At 43.6% G+C, this 18,045-nt stretch overlaps 1 protein-coding gene across 1 annotated transcript in view; it reads left to right on the top strand.

Moving 5' to 3' along the window:
• Window positions 1-15,712, top strand: part of ESX1 (ESX homeobox 1) — a 30,878-nt gene extending 15,166 nt beyond the window's left edge. The window contains exons 3-5 of the mRNA XM_077292452.1: window positions 10,590-10,635; window positions 11,655-11,941; window positions 14,615-15,712. Coding sequence (XP_077148567.1) covers window positions 10,590-10,635; window positions 11,655-11,941; window positions 14,615-14,846 — 565 coding nt within the window. The 3' untranslated portion in view covers window positions 14,847-15,712. The remainder of the gene's footprint in view (window positions 1-10,589; window positions 10,636-11,654; window positions 11,942-14,614) is intronic.
• Window positions 15,713-18,045: the final 2,333 nt, after the last annotated feature.

Here is an 18,045-nt window from a genome sequence, read left to right as displayed (position 1 = left end):
GCAGAGGGCACTGACACACTGAACAGGTGAGGGGGTCTGAGGGATGGGATGGGTTGGGCTAGCCTTTTTTTTTGGATGGGGACCCCCACACCTGCCCCCCCCCCAACCACCCTTGGGGCATGCTGATTTGGCATGCCCCACAGCATGAAACCCGGGAGGGGGCCCAGCTGACTTACCTCATCTTTGGCAGTCTGGTGGCATCCTCACCCAGGCGAGAAGTGTTGGAAAGAGTTATGGCAGTAACTGTATACCTGGCAACCAATAATTTAGCTTTTCGAGGATCGTCAAATACATTGTTTACACCAAATAATGGACATTTCCTTGGGCTTATAGAGCTTCTTGGAAAATTTGAACCAGTAATGAGAGATCATTTAAAACGAATTACTTCCCAGGAAATCCATACACATTACTGTGGAAATTTAATTCAAAATGAAATTATCTGCTTGATGGCCTCTCAGGTGAAGAAATGTATTCTAGAAAAAGCCAAAAGATCTAAGTATTTTTCAATAATGTTGGACTGCACACAAGATGCAGGTCACACTGAACAGTTGTCATACACCTTAAGATTTGTTGATATAGATGATGATCACGTAGCAATAAAGGAACATTTTATTGGCTATCGTCCTGCTACTGATACATCTGGGGAAAGTCTCGCCAATCTCCTTTTAGAAGAGATTAGTAAATGTGACCTGGAATTAGAAAATGAACTGGCAGAAAAGCTGAATTATTCGGAAGCTATTAATGCTTTTGCAGCGGCTAAATCTAGAAGAGTCAGTTTCTCATAAATCTGCAACCTACAATTTTTAGGATCTGTTTCCAAAATAATTAATAGATATTATTTACCTACAACTTTGTTCTCACCGTTAATAATTAGCATACTTGTCCCTTTTCCCCAAGTTCTATATAAGTTAAAGGCAAATTATAATTTATTAAAAAAAGGGAAGATACAAGCCTGCTCTCTATTTATTACTCAAGCCCACAAAAATAATGTTTATTATTTTCGGTGCCGGGGGGGGGGGGGGGGGGGGGAGAAATTTCCTACTCTCGCCCTGTGTCATTTTTGGGCTAGAAACTGCCCTGATTGGCCCCCCCGTGGCTAAAAACATCTGCCCCCAGCCACCCCAGAAAAGGCACATCTGGAAGATGCGCCAATTCTGGCACTTGGCCACTCTCTTCCCACTCCCTGTAGCGGTGGGATATGGGGTAATGAAGGGTTAATGCCACCTTGCTATTGGAAGGTGACATTAAGCCAGATTAATAATGGAGAGGCGTCAATTATGACACCTATCCATTATTAATCCAATTGTAGGAAAGGGTTAAAAAACACACACACACATGATTTAAAAGTATTTTAATGAAAAAAACACAGCGGTTGTTGTAATAATTTATTGTACTCTCAGTCCATCAGGAACACCCTCGCTTGGAAAAATAATAAACGCACAAGATACATACCTTCTGCTGTCAGATCAGGTCCCACGAAGTAATCCATCTGAAGGGGTTAACTAATATTACAGGCAGAGCTGCGATAATCCACTCGCTCTGCCTGTAATCCCCGGGTGCTGAAAGGAAAGCAGTGATCTATACTTACATTCAGTTGCGGTGATGCGCCCCTGCTGGATGTTCTCATGAACTGCAGCCTGGGAACTTTTTCCCACGCTACAGGTCATATGAGGACATCCACCAGGGGGCGCATCACCGCGAATGAATGAAATGTAGGTCAATGACCTACATTTCCTTCAGTCGCGGTGATGCGCCCCCTGGTGGATGTCCTCATATGACCTGTAGCGTGGGAAAAAGTTCCCAGGCTGCAGTTCATGAGAACATCCAGCAGGGGCGCATCACCGCAACTGAATGTAAGTATAGATCACTGCTTTCCTTTCAGCACCCGGGGATTACAGGCAGAGCGAGTGGATTATCGCAGCTCTGCCTGTAATATTAGTTAACCCCTTCAGATGGATTACTTCGTGGGACCTGATCTGACAGCAGAAGGTATGTATCTTGTGCGTTTATTATTTTTCCAAGCGAGGGTGTTCCTGATGGACTGAGAGTACAATAAATTATTACAACAACCGCTGTGTTTTTTTCATTAAAATACTTTTAAATCATGTGTGTGTGTGTTTTTTAACCCTTTCCTACAATTGGATTAATAATGGATAGGTGTCATAATTGACGCCTCTCCTTTATTAATCTGGCTTAATGTCACCTTCCAATAGCAAGGTGGCATTAACCCTTCATTACCCCATATCCCACCGCTACACGGGAGTGGGAAGAGAGTGGCCAAGTGCCAGAATAGGCGCATCTTCCAGATGTGCCTTTTCTGGGGTGGCTGGGGGCAGATGTTTTTAGCCACAGGGGGGCCAATAACCATGGACCCTCTCCTGGCTATTAATATCTGCCCTCAGTCACTGGCTTTACCATTCTGGCGGAGAAAATTGCGCGGGAGCCCACGCCAATTTTTTCCGCCATTTAACCCTTTATTTGAGCAGCTACAGCGCTGAAATTTTGCACATACACACTACTAACATTAGTAATGTGGAATATGCAAAAAAAAAGGGGATATGAGATGGTTTACTGTATGTAAACCATGTCTCATATCCTGTCGGGTTTGTGCAGGAGAAATTAAAAGCCGGCAATTGAATTACCGACTTTTCACTAACACCGCTGCGTATTTCTCGCAAGTCACACTGCTGGTCAGTGTGGAATCCGTATTTTTCACGCCCCCATAGACTTTCATTGGCGAATTTTTTGCGCAGTACGCTGACAAACGCAGCATGCTGCGATTTTGTACGGCCGTAGAAAGCCGTATAATACTGAACCGTAATATACGGCTAATAGGAGCAGCCCCATTGAGAATAATTGTGCCGTATGTTATGCGAGTTTTACGGACGTAGTTTCTGCGCTCTTACGTCCGTAAAACTCGCCAGTGTGACGCCGGCCTTAGAGCTCCTTCTCACTTGCGTAAAATACGTCCGAGTCTCGCAGGTTAAAACCCTGCTCTGGCGCCGGCACCCCAGAGCGGAGCGTGCAGCTCCATGTATTGCTGTGCGGCCGATCTCTGGAGTGCCGGCGCCAGAGCAGGGTTTTAACCTGCGAGACTCGGCCGTATTTCTCGCAAGTGAGAAGGAGCCCTTACTGAAATATTTTTCCATACACCCAGACTGGTGAGCTGATCGCTCCTTTTTCACAAATGGATCTGTGTGTCCATGAGACTAGAGGCATGACCTATTCTAACCAATCAGATTCAGCCATTAAAGTCTATGGAGATTCATTAAAATCAGATGAAAAATGGAAGACATACTTTTTACTTGTCTTTCATCCGCCTTTCATCCATAAGAATCAATGAATAAAAAATGTGTGCTTCTTGTCTCTCCAGTTTTACCATTTGATTTAATGGATGAAAAAGGCTCAGACATTTTACCAGCTTCAGTTTTTAAAAACTTAAGAAAAAAAAAAACGGATGTAACATGGATGCAAAAGGGATGACACATAAGAGAAAAACTGTCCATTTTACATTGTTGTAAAAATGGAAACCTCTGTGTGTAAATGTAATAATTAACACAGAAAAGAAACATTGAACCATATAGAGTCCTTAGTTTTAGACTTTAAGGCTCACAACAATATCCAAGGAACTCCACAAAAAACGCATAGGCCATTACAGTATAGCTGTATTTTTAACCAATTAATGACCATCAATACTATTTAAAACTGACCTGTGATATAAGAGCATAGCATCCGTTTAACCCTTTACCGTCACACAGTGCAATTTTGATCGCTACAACGGCACGATTCGTGACGTTCCAGCGATGCATTTACGATATCGCTGTGTCTGACACGCTACTGCGATCCGGATCCCCGCTGAGAATCGTACGTCGTAGCAGATCGTTTGAAACTTTCTTTCGTCGTCTAGTGTCCCGCTGTGGCGGCATGATTGCATTGTGTGACACAGGTTGTATACGATGTGCGCATCGTATACAACGGCTTCTACATCGCAAATACGTCATGAAATTATCGCTCCAGCGCCGTGTATTGCAACGTGTGACCGCAGTATACGACGCTGGAGCGATACTTATACGACGCTGCAACGTCACGAATCGTGCCGTCGTAGCGATGAAAATGGCACTGTGTGACGGTACCCCTAGTGTCTGCTGGCTATAGTGGCCTGTTCAGAAGTTAGAAACATTTAGGTGGTAAAAATAAATGATTTAATTCCTGTCATGTCACTTTGCATTAATTCCTGAAAAGCACCCGAATGGTTAATAAACCACCTGAAAGCAAATTTGAATGCATTGAGGGGTGCTGTTTTTAACATGATATCACTTTTGGGGGATTCCATTATATAGGACCCCCAAAGTCACTTCAAAACTGAATAGGTACCTAAAAAATAAGTTTTGTAAATTTCCTTGAAAAAAAATAAAAAATTACTGCTATATTTTTAAACCTTTTAAAATGTTAACGAAATAAAACAACATTTTAGTAATGATGCTGACGTAAAGCAGACATGAAGGAAATCTTATTTAATAATGGTTTTGGGTAGTATGACTACCTGGAGTCATGCTAAACATCGGTACAAGTCTCCCTGCCGAGAGTCTCACCAGCGTAATGCGAGTGTCATGCGAGTACAATCCGATTTTTCACACCTAGCATCCGATTTACATCCGATTGCAATGCGATTTTAACATGAGCGTTTTTGCATACAGCAATTCTCTATGTCATTTATACATCATTTTCAAAAGAAATATTTGTCAAAACACACACACATATATAGATAGATAGGTACAGTGGGGGAAACAAGTATTTGATCCCTTGCGGATTTTGTAAGTTTGCCCACTGGCAAAGACATGAACAATCTATAATTTTAAGGGTAGGTTAATTTTAACATTGAGAGATAGAATATCAAAAATAAAATCCAGAAAATCACATTGTATAAATTATAAAATTATAGACAGTTCATGTCTTTGTCAGTGGGCAAACTTACAAAATCAGCAAGGGATCAAATACTTATTTCCCCCACTGTAGAGAGATAGATAGAATAAAAGCTTGCAATTCATGTGCCGCGTACAGTATGATCACAGCGTAACAGGTTACAAGAGAATAGATAGATTAGATATATACACATAGAATACATAGATATATAGATGTCAGTGACACACACACACACACATATATATATATTTATATATATATATATATATATATATATATATATATATATATATAATTGTCTAAGAGGTACTACCGTCTTTCTGTCGGAAACTTCCGTCATGGAAATCCTGCGTCGCTGATTGGTCTCGCCAGCTGCCTGTCATGGCTGCCGCGACCAATCAGCGATGGGCATAGTCCGATTAGTCCCTCCCTACTCCCCTGCAGTCAGTGCCCGGCGCCCGCTCCATACTCTCCGCAGTCAGTGCCCGGCGTCCGCTCCATACTCCCCGCAGTCAGTGCCCAGCGCCCGCATACTCCCCTCCACTCACCGCTCACACAGGGTTAATTCGAGCGGTAACGGACCGCGCTATGCTGCCGGTAACGTTACCGCTGCTGTTAACCCTGTGTGTCCCCAACTTTTTATTATTGATGCTGCCTATGCAGCGTCAATAGTGAAAAAATCTAATGTTAAAAATAATAAAAAAACAGAAAACCTGCTATACTCACCCTCCGTTGTCCGACGATGCGCTCGCGGCTGCCGCCATCTTCCGTTACCAGAGATGCTTTGCGAAATTACCCAGAAGACTTAGCGGTCTCGCGAGACCGCTAAGTCATCTGGGTAATTTCGCAATGCATCCTGGGAACGGAAGATGGCGGCAGCCGCACGCATAGGGACATCTTCACTGGATCCCAGGGGGTGAGTATATAAATATTTTTTGTTTTAATTATCTTTTTTTAACACGGATATGTGCCCACACTGCTATATACTACGTGGGCAGTGTTATATAGCGCGTGGGCTGCGTTATATACAGCGTGGCTGCTATATACTACGTGGCCAGTGTTATATACTATGTGGGCAGTGTTATATACCGCGTGGGCAGTGTTATATAGCACGTGGGCAGTGTTATATAGCGCGTGGGCTGCGTTATATACAGCATGGCTGCTATATACTACATGGCCAGCGTTATATACTACGTGGGCAGTATTATATACTGCGTGGGCAGTGTTATATACCGCGTGGGCTGTGTTATATACCGCATGGCTGCTATGTACTACGTGGCCAGTGTTATATACTACGTGGGCAGTATTATATACCGCGTGGGCAGTGTTATATACTGTATGGGTTGCGTTATATACCGCGTGGCTGCTATATACTATGTGGCCAGTGTTAGATACTATGTGGGCTGTGTTATGTACTGCGTGGCCTGTGCTATATATTACGTGGCCACTGTTATATACTGCATGGCCTGTGTTATATACTACGTCGCCTGTGTTATATACTGCGTGGCTGCTATATACTGCGTGGGCTGTGTTATATACTATTTGGGCTGTGTTATATACTGTGTGGCCACTGTTATATATTGTGTGGCCTGTATTAACGCATCGGGTATTCTACAATATGTATATATGTATGTATATAGCAGCCACATAGTATATAGCACAGGCCATGTAGTATTTGTCTGCTATATACTACATGGCTCCTATATACTACGTGGCCTGTGCTGTATACTATGTGGCTGCTATATACATAGATAGAAGAGAAGGCTTGCATACAGTACATACATACAGAATAGGTAGATATATAGATGTCAGTGACAAATACAATTAGTGCAGTGTGTGCGGCTTACTGTACATGTATTTAATTAATAAGAGATTATTTCTCTGAAAAAATGGCGTGGCCTCTGGCATAATTTTTGCAACCAACAGAGGGAAAGCCGATGGCTGGGGGCCGATGTTTATAGCCTGGGAAGGGGGTAATACCCATGGAGCTTCCCAGGCTATTAATATCAGTTCACAACTGTATAATTAGTCTTTACTGGCTATTAAAATAGGGGATCCTAAAAGAAATCTCGTAGGGTCCCCCTATAATTAATAACCAGCAATGGCTATTGTTGTGAATTCCGCTCTTGGGCTCCCTCCGGTGGTTGTAAGTAGCACTTTTGTGAGTTCTGCTCTTGGGCTCCCTCCGGTGGTTTTGAGTGGTATGGCTGCTTCTTGGATTTAGCATCAGCAGCTGCTTCCACTGATCGTCTTTCTGGCTCGGCTATTTTAGTCTGGCGTTATCCCTCAATCAATGCCAGTTGTCAATTGTTCCTGCTTGGAGTCACGGCTCTTTTGGATTTCCCTGACACTCTGACCTGTTCAGCAAAGATAAGTCCTTGCTTGTCCTTTTGCAGTCCTCTTGTTGTGGACTTATTGTTCAGCACATTTATGTTTTGCTCATTTGTCCAGCTTATCAGTATGGATCTATTCAGCTAAGCTGGAAGCTCTGGGCAGCAGATTTTGCCCTCCACACCTTTAGTCAGGTGTGGAGATTTTTTGCATTTCTCTGCGGTGGACTTTTTCTAGTTTTTATTACTGACCGCACAGTGTTCTGTCCTGTACTATCTATCTAGCTAGAAGTGGCCTCCTTTGCTGAATCTTGTTTCATTCTATGTATGTCATTTCCTTCTCCTCTCACAGTCATTATTTGTGGGGGGCTGTCTGTCCTTTGGGGATTTTCTCTGAGGCAAGATAGCTTTCCTGTTTCTACCTTTAGGGGTAGCTAGTTCTCCGGCTGTGACGAGGTGTCCAGGGAGTGACATGAACATCCCACGGCTACTTCTAGTGTTGTGTTAAGATCAGGAACTGCGGTCAGTATAGTTACCACCTGCTCAGAGCTAGTCGCATGTCGCTCCTAAATCACCAGTCCATAACAGGCTATGCAGACAGCTGTAGGCTGATATTAATAGCCTAGGAAGGGGCCATGGATACTGGCCCCCAGGCTAAAAACGTCAGATCTCAGCTGCCCCAGAAAAGGCTCATCTCTAAGATTCGCAAATTCTGGCACTTAGCCTCATTCTTCCCACATGCCCTGTAGCGGTGGCATGTGGGGTGATAGTTGGGAGGGTTGATGTCACCTTTGTATTGTCAGGTGACATCAAGCCTCAAGGTTAGTAATGGAGAGGCTTCAATAAGACACCCCATTACTAACCCCATAGCCATATTGTATAAAAACACAGATACCCAGAATAAAGTCCTTTAATTGAAAGAATGACACAGACTTCTCTAATAATCTTAATTAAACCATACTTACAATTTCACCAATTTCCCCAAAGCCCTCGTCTTCTGCAAATGAGTTAAAAAAATATATATATATATTTGTCATCTTTCCGCAGAGATGCTGCTAATCCATTGGTCTCACGACGGGTCCAGCTCTGCTACATCTAGATGGCAGGCTGCATGGTTGCATGATTCAACCTTACAGCCTGTCATCCATGCATTGATTTTACTGTATGCGGCACATGAATTGCCAACTTTTCAAAGGACACCGGTGCGTAAAAATCGGACAGTGCTCACATCGTCCGAGTGCTGTGCAATTTTTTTTTTCTCACACTCATAGGCTTGCATTGGTGCGTCTTGGACGATATATGCGTACAATCGTAGCATACTGCGATTTTACACTCACATCGAATACGCCTGAGAAAAAAAAAGGGTGATGTGAGCTGCACCATAGATTAACACTGAGATCCGAGTGCTATGTGATGTTTTCTCTCATAGCACTAGCCCGTATTCTACGGTAGTGTGACTCCGGCCTTAAAGGGATAATCATTCAAACTTTGAAAATTGCTAATTTTGGTAATTTTTGTGATATTTTTATAAATAAGCACAAAACATATCAACCTAAGTTTACCATCATAAAGTATAACGTGTCATGAAAAAATAATCTCCAAATCAATGGGATGTGGAAGCATTCCACAGTTATTGCTATATAAAGTGACAATGGTCAGATTTCAAAAATTTTTGCACAGTCATTAAGGGGTTAATATAGGCTCAAGTCATTCCACAAACATTTCTACAACCTGTGGTTTTCCAGATGAGACAAGGATTGTATTATTATACTAGCTGAAGAGCCCGGCTATGTCCGGGCATTGTAACTAACTGTGGTTAATTATAACAAATTATAATGATTATCCTCCATCCCATAGTCCTATGCCCATATACCCATGAAACATATCCTCCATCCCATAGTCCCATGCCCCTATACCCATCAAACATATCCTCCATCTCATAGTCCTGTGCCCATATACCCATCATACATAACCTCCATCCCATAGTCCCATGCCCATATACCCATCATACACATCCTCCCTCCCATAGTCCCATGCCCATATACCCATCATACATAACCTCCATCCCATAGTCCTGTGCCCATATACCCATCATACACATCCTCCCTCCCTTAGTCCCGTGCCCATATACCCATCACACACCTTCCATCCCATAGTCCTGTGCCCATATACCCATCATACATATCCTCCATCCCATAGTCCTGTGCCCATATACCCATCACACACCCTCATCCCATACCCATATACCCATCATACATATCCTCCATCCCATAGTCCCGTGACCATATACCCATCACACATCCTCCATCCCATAGTTCTGTGCCCATATACCCATCAAACACCCTCCATCCCATAGTCCAGTGACCATATACCCATCATACATATCCTCCATCCTATAGACCTGTGCCCATTTACGCATCATACATATTCTCCATCCCATAGTCCCGTGACTATATACCCATCAGACATCCTCCATCCCATAGTACCGTGCCTATATACCCATCACACACCCTCATCCCATAGTCCCGTGCCCATATACCCATCATACATATCCTCCATCCCATAGTCCTGTGCCCATATACCCATCACACACCCTCATCCCATACCCATATACCCATCATACATATCCTCCATCCCATAGTCCCGTGACCATATACCCATCACACATCCTCCATCCCATAGTTCTGTGCCCATATACCCATCAAACACCCTCCATCCCATAGTCCAGTGACCATATACCCATCATACATATCCTCCATCCTATAGACCCGTGCCCATTTACGCATCATACATATCCTCCATCCCATAGTACCGTGCCCATATACCCATCACACACCCTCCATCCCATAGTACCATGCCCATATACCCATCATACATATCCTCCATCCCATAGTCCCGTGCCCATTTACGCATCATACATATCCTCCATCCCATAGTCCAATGACCATATACCCATCACACATCCTCCATCCCATAGTTCTGTGCCCAAAATACCCATAGCAACAATTCTGACATCATCGTCACCATGGCAACTTATTATGACATCATCGTCACCATGGCGACCATTACGACATAATCGTCACCATTACAACCTATTATGACATCATCGTCACCATGGCAACCATTATGACATCATCTTCGCCATGGCAACCTTTATGATATCATCATCGCCATGGCAACCATTATGACATCATCGTCGATACACACACACTCGTTTTTATATATATATAGATTGGTTTACTATTCATAACAACACAAAAATGTAAGCATATTGAGTGCATAAAAAGACGTGATGCATGTGCTAATTTGCTAATCATTACATATTTGGTTTCACAGAGAGGACCTTGCTGTGCGGCTGAACTTAACCGAAGCAAGAGTGCAGGTATGTACTAATAACATTTTCTAACATTAATTTATATGAGTGGAAAGTATGTAAGAATAATCTTGAAAAAAAAAAAAAAAATTTATACCAGGGAAGTATTGTGTGCGTGATAAGAAATTCACAATTGGCAAAATGCTAGCTTTAGTGAGATTAAACAGGTTATTCACTTCTTTAAAAATGATGACTCAGCCTTAGAATAGGCCATCAATATTACATTAGTGGCCCTCCGATTAACAGTACCCCTGTGGCTAGCATTCAGTTAAAATAGTTTTCATACTAACTGTTTATGGACACAGCACGTTTTATTTTTTATCTGTACATTTCAAGAGAGGAATAAGGGTATGTTTCCACGGTCCGTATATGCAGCGCTTGTGTTCATGCGGAATCACCGCGTCCTACACCTTGTACGGGTGAGATTTATCTTGCGGAGACTGAGCGTCCCCGCTAGATAAATTGACATGCTGCGGTCTGGAAAGACGTGCTGCATGTCTGTCTCCGCAGGGAAGCCGGAGGCGTCCCAGCACGCATAGTGGAGATGGGATTTCTTGATCCACTATGCTGTCACATCTGTCCGCTGCGGGTTGGATGCTGCGGATGTATGCAGCGTTCAATCTGCAGCGTTTACTGACCGTGTGCACGTACCCTAATACATTGCACTCAATAATAAAACAGTTTGCAATTCTATATCTGTGGGGGGCTCAGAACTTGGTATCAGAATAAACTGAGTTTCTAATGCAATAAAGATATTAGTCAGCATACAATTTTCATCTTCAACTTGACACTGTGTGGTTTAGATATTTATTATAAAGTGTAGCTACAAATATAGAAAAATACTGTTCCAATACACACAAAGTAAATAAACATTTGTATAACAAAATATGTGTAATTGCAATAATTTTCTGGGAGAAATACTTCATTTTCTGGAACAATTTCAAGGGTGCCAACACTTTCGGCGATGACTGTATACTCTAAGACATTTTATAGGTGCGCTTTTGTATTACCTTTTTGCTCCTTCATAGGTTTGGTTCCAAAATCGAAGAGCAAAATGGAGAAAACGTGAGAAGACAGACCTGCTTGGAGGTGTCCCTACCTTCCCTATTAGACCCCCACTGGGTCTGTATCTTGATCTGCCTTTAAATTCCAGTCACCTTATTGACCCATTATGGAGAACAGTCCCTCTTTCAGCGGTGACATCACCATCCGTCAGCCCGGCCTTCACCACATCACACCAGGGCTCTCTGAACCTGAATCACATGTCACTGACATCACTTCTCCGCAATCCCGTCATTACACCTTACTTTGGAAGGTAAATTCATTTACAATACAGCTTTCTTATTTAGCATACAGTGGGCATCTCAAGCTTTGGATGACCAGTTAGTTTTTTTACTTCACCCCTGAAATGGTACCACTAATATAAGTTCCCTGCCTCTAGCACTATATTTACCAGCCACCATCTTCATCTGTTCTTGGCGCCGCTCCAGTTGGACTCCAGCAGGTTGTGATCGCTCCGGTGTTTGCTGGACAAGTCGCAACTCATTGTAAATCTATGATAGGCAGAACAAGGCCAGACAAGGCTCTCATAGACTTACACTGAGAGCTTGTGACCGTTACCTCTGACTTCCGGTCAGTCAGAAGTTGCAGTCACAAGATGGGGGTGCAGGATCAGAGTGGCACCGAGAAGAGCTGAAGACAGCGACTGGTAAGTATAAGACTAGGGTCAGGGAATTTAGATTAGTGCCACCGCTCTAGCACTGAAAAAAACAAACACTGCATTGGTGCTTTAAGGTGGTCATTCAGGATTTGTCAGGAGCAGCCAACCATCCAATGTGTATGGAAATGCCTCGAAATCTGATGTCGGGTGGTAGAATGATCAGGCATGTTGGATTTTTACATGTAAACATGTATTACGACGTCAAAAGGACCAGTGGGCTTTCTAAGTGTATTCTCAAAAAAAGATAGCAAATTATAGTGGTGTTATAATGTTTAGGATAGTGAAAGGGGTGACTGGTAAGGGTATAGGACTAGAAATGTGTCTACCAAGTTCATTTAACACCTTAAGGCCCAGTCAATTTTTCTTTTCTGCACTTTTCTTTGTCCTTCCCCTTCTTCCAAGAGTCATAACTTTTTTTTTCTGTCATCATAGCCTCATAAGGTCTTTTATTTTTGTGAGACAAATTGTAGCTTTGAATGACACCACTCATGTCACGATACTGTGCACTGTAAAATGGAGAAGAAAATTCCAAATAGTATGAAACAGTGAAAATAATGCAATTCCGTTGTTTGGAGGGGTTTTTTATTTTTTTTTATTTTTAATGGAGAAAAGTATGGTCAATTTGAAATGCTTTATTTGTTTTACATTTTTAAAACTTTTTTTTTTTAAATATTGACTTTCTTCTTTCGCCCTTTTGGCGGTTTTCAACCTGCAATTGCTCAAATATTTATACTATATACTGCAATATGAAAGTATTGTATTATATAGTGAAATCACAGCCTCCAACTAAGGGCTCCTTCTCACTTGCGTGAAATATGACCGAGTCTCGCAGGTTAAAACCCGGCTCTACCGCCGGCACTCCAGAGCGCAGCATGCGGCTGCACAGCAATACATGGAGCTGCACGCTCCGCTCCCAAGTGCCGGCGGCAGTGCCAGGTTTTAACCTGCGAGACTCGGCCGTATTTCACACAAGTGAGAAGGAGCCCTAACACTTGAGCTATCAGGGAGATCACAAACTGCTGGAGATCGTCAGGAGTGGTGGTGATACAAGGTGAAGACCTGGCTTGCTCCAGTAAACACTGGAGCAATCCGAGAGATCACAAACTGCTGAAGATCGTCAGGAGTGGTGGTGATACAAGGTGAAGACCTGGCTTGCCCCAGCAAACACTGGAGCAATCCGAGAGATCACAAACTGCTGGAGATCATCAGGAGTGGTGGTGATACAAGGTGAAGACCTGGCTTGCCCCAGCAAACACTGGAGCAATCCGAGAGATCACAAACTGCTGGAGATCATCAGGAGTGGTGGTGATACAAGGTGAAGACCTGGCTTGCTCCAGTAAACACTGGAGCAATCCGAGAGATCACAAACTGCTGAAGATCGTCAGGAGTGGTGGTGATACAAGGTGAAGACCTGGCTTGCCCCAGCAAACACTGGAGCAATCCGAGAGTTCACAAACTGCTGGAGATCTTCAGGAGTGGTGGTGATACAAGGTGAAGACCTGGCTTGCCCCAGCAAACACTGGAGCAATCCGAGAGATCACAAACTGCTGGAGATCATCAGGAGTGGTGGTGATACAAGGTGAAGACCTGGCTTGCTCCAGTAAACACTGGAGCAATCCGAGAGATCACAAACTGCTGGAGATCGTCAGGAGTGGTGGTGATACAAGGTGAAGACCTGGCTTGCCCCAGCAAACACTGGAGCAATCCGAGAGATCACAAACTGCTGGAGATCTTCAGGAGTGGTGGTGATACAAGGTGAAGACCTGGCTTGCCCCAGCAAACACTGGAGCAATCCGAGAGATCACAAACTGCTGGAGATCGTCAGGAGTGGTGGTGATACAAGGTGAAGACCTGGCTTGCTCCAGTAAACACTGGAGCAATCCGAGAGATCACAAACTGCTGGAGATCATCAGGAGTGGTGGTGATACAAGGTGAAGACCTGGCTTGCTCCAGTAAACACTGGAGCAATCCGAGAGATCACAAACTGCAAAAGATCGACAGGAGTGGTGGTGATACAAGGTGAAGTGGCACGTATAAGATTATGGTCAGAGACCTTATAATAGAAGCACCACTCCAGCACTGCAATAAAACAATGCTGAAGTGGTGCTTTAAAATTAATGATATATTCACAATCAGTGAACTTCTCACAGTGGCCAAATAAATGATTTAAGCATTCAACAATATTTTTTGCTAAGATACTAAGAAATCCCTTATTCCTCCTCCAAGTGAACCCCTAGTAAATATGTCTGTTTCTTATGTGAATTTCAGGTTTCTCGGTGTTCTTAACCCATTGGTCACCACCACACCTCCTCTACTGCTGAATAGTCCATCTTCTGCTTCAGACTCTGAACTTCCTTTACTAAGTGATGCAGCTGGAAGAGACTGGAAATCGTTGCCCACTGTGGGAGCTCTGAGAATTATTCCAAAGGAACACGCTGAGCTAGTGGCTCCGGTTAATTTGATTTCAAGTTTTTCCAGTGTCAATAAAGATCTCTGCTGATAGATATGAAAGCGCATGATGGATGCATCACCATAGAGAAGATTACAGCACACCCCTGATGATAATAAAATTCCTTTCCATGAATCAATATTATAAGCAAAGATAACACATTTTGCAATATATTTTATTAGAGATAAAAATGCACATTTCTCCACTGATCATGTTTGTGCCCATCTCTTAAACTTTGTTCACTTTAAATTCATAAGATCCCTTTCCAGAGAATAGACAGCTTCCCAGCTTTATTGAGAGATCCGATTGCATGTTGCCCATAGAAGTGTATGAAGATGAAAGGGAGTAGAGAAAGTAGGAGCAAAGTGAAAGCGAAGCAGACACAGAGATGGAGCTGCTGCTAACTAGTAAGTGTTTTATCACATGCTAGTGCAAGATTCACAGCTACACTGCTCAGTACTACTGTACTCCACGCTGCTGCTTCTGGGTGTGCTACAGAGAGATATAGAGCAAGATGTCTTCTTCTCTGTGTGTACAGTGCATGGGAAATATCCCAGAAACTGGTCTACTGCTCCTCCTTTTATTTCCTCTATTCACTACATAGACTAAATCTGTTGTAATCTGATTTCTCAGTAAAGTTGAAATTGCCTTTTCCAAAGAAATTACCAGTAAATTATCAGTGAATGAACAGTTTAGGAGACCCGAAAGAAAGTAATCTGAAAAGTAAAAAAGGGCAAGTTTCTGTAATACAAAATATTACAAACAAACTTTTGTATTTTCACTTGTATTATTGATTTTTTTAAACCGATTTTATTATAGAAAGTGCATGGTAGGCATAACTTCTCAAACATTTTTTCTAAAATGTAGGCCCTGATTTATCAGGACCACCACTGTCTCCATGATGGGGCACGTAGGAATCAAACATGGCTGATTCATTAAATGTTATCCATCAGCATGGTTTTTGTATTTAATCCAAAAGCAGTAAAAGGTAGAAGCAGAAAGCCTGATGTCAGTGATGTATCACTTAGATTACTGGGTGCAGCAGTTGTGATAGAATCAAAGTGTTCTCTGCTGCAGATCTAGCGGAGCTCAGAGTGCTGAGCCCTGTATAACCCCGCCCACATCACTGACTAGCAGCTTGCTGTGCACACTTTACAGTGACAGAGAGCTGCTGCTCAGTGCTGGTGGCCTGGATGGACCTGACACCTATTCCTTTAGGGGTAATCTCCTGCTAATTGTATCGAACAGTTATTGTATTGAAACAGCAAAACACAGCCTAGTAAGTGACACATCCCTGTAATCAGGGTCTCTACGTCATGCTGCTCTCAGATTACATAGCAAAAGCCTGCTGACATATTTTTTTTAATAAGGGCACTCCTCTTAATGAATGAGTCATATCCTAAAAGTGGTGTGCACCTCAATGCGCCTCGCCACAAATTTTACTCTAGTCAGAGACTCCAGTCAAGGACAGGAATAAGATTTTCGGCCTAAGGAACACCACAGCTCATTATTATGACTTAAATGTTGGCCTGCTCGTCCTGTCCCAGCACAAAAATGTTGTGACTTTTCAAAGTGGTTTAACTAGATTTCTGTCACGGATTGAGGCCGTACTGTTCACTGGTGCAGGTTCCTCCAGGGCTTATATGTATATCTATATACAGCCACTTTTCATCTGAAGACTGCCACGCTGCATTCTGGGGTTTGACCAACATCTTGATGTTCACAATGCCAGCAGTGACTTATACCTTGTGTTGGCCATTTTGTAACTATAGGATTAGTATAATTATCAGTATAATACATTGTGTAGATTGTGTTATGTATACTTCTTATAAAAATTAAAAAATAAATACCGTATTTTCCGGCGTATAAGACGACTTTTTAACCCCCGAAAATCTTCTTAAAAGTCGGGGGTCGTCTTATACGCCGGGAATCGTCGTGTACGCCGGTGTATATGGTGGGTGGGGAGGGGGAGTGATCCTGATGACGAGGGGGCGTCTCACAGGAAAGTGAGTAATCCCCATTACCTTATCCTAGCGGTGCAGCGTGGGGGTGTCAGTGCTGGGAGCGGCTGTGTTCTGGTGCGGCGGCTCCTCTTCTGTGTGGGGCCTCTGTGCTGTGAGGTGGCGGCGGCGGCAGCGGCGTATCTTTATCCAGTTGGGGCTCCTCCGGCATCTCCTTAGCCCTGGAGGCCCCGCCGCAACTCCATCGGTGCAATGTGGTGGCCTCCGGGAAAATGGCCGCTGCTCAGATTCAGATCTCGTGTCCCGAGATTTCGGGACGAGATCTGAATCTGAGCAGCGGCCATTTTCCCGGAGGCCACCGCATCGCACCTATTGAGCTGCCTCCGGGAAAATGGCCGCTGCATTGCACCGATGGAGTTGCGGCGGGGCCTCCAGGGCTAAGGAGATGCCGGAGGAGCCCCAACTGGATAAAGATATGCCGCCGCCACCGCCACCTCACAGCACAGAGGCCCCACACAGAAGAGGAGCCGCCGCACCAGAGCACAGCAGCCGCCGCCGCCACTCCCAGCACTGAGACCCCCACGCTGCACCGCTACGATAAGGTAATGGGGGATACTCACTTTCCTGTGAGACGCCCCCTCGGCATCAGGATCACTCCCCCCCCCCCCCCAAAAGGCACATATTCACCGGCCCTATAAGACGACATAGGGTGTATAAGAAGACCCCCGACTTTTAAGAAGATTTTATATTTTAACTGGTAAAGTTGGGGGGTCGTCTTATACGCCCAGTCGTCTTATACGCCGGAAAATACGGTAAATAAAATGACAGCAATAAAATGACAGACACATAACAGAAAAAAACAGGCCATACGTACCAATACCTGGCAGTCAAAATAGCAGTATGTTGCGCTACACACATCTGTTGTGTGCCTGACCCATTCTAGAAGCCTCATCTGCATGCACTTATAATGAACACCAACCTCCCCATCATGGATGATAGGTGTGTGAGTACTTGGTCGTCAGTGATGGAACTCGTGCAGACGACTGTATTTATAAAAAAAAAAAAACTGTATATGAAAAAAATCACAGCATGCAAGATTTGCATCCGTGAATCGGATTGCACTCGACCTTCCAAGTCAATGGATCTGTGGAAAAAATGTTGGAAAATATCTGAGTGGGGTCCGATTTTCATGTACTGATAGAATGGAGAAGATGGAGAGATTTTTTTTCTACATCTTCTCCACATCCGAGATAATCGGATCACACTTTGATCAGAGTGTGATTAGCATG

The sequence above is a fragment of the Ranitomeya variabilis genome, chromosome 2 (assembly GCF_051348905.1).
Source record: "Ranitomeya variabilis isolate aRanVar5 chromosome 2, aRanVar5.hap1, whole genome shotgun sequence".
Lineage (NCBI taxonomy): Eukaryota > Metazoa > Chordata > Amphibia > Anura > Dendrobatidae > Ranitomeya > Ranitomeya variabilis.
Note: the sequence above shows the minus strand (reverse complement) of the source record. Positions and strands in the feature narration are given on the sequence as shown.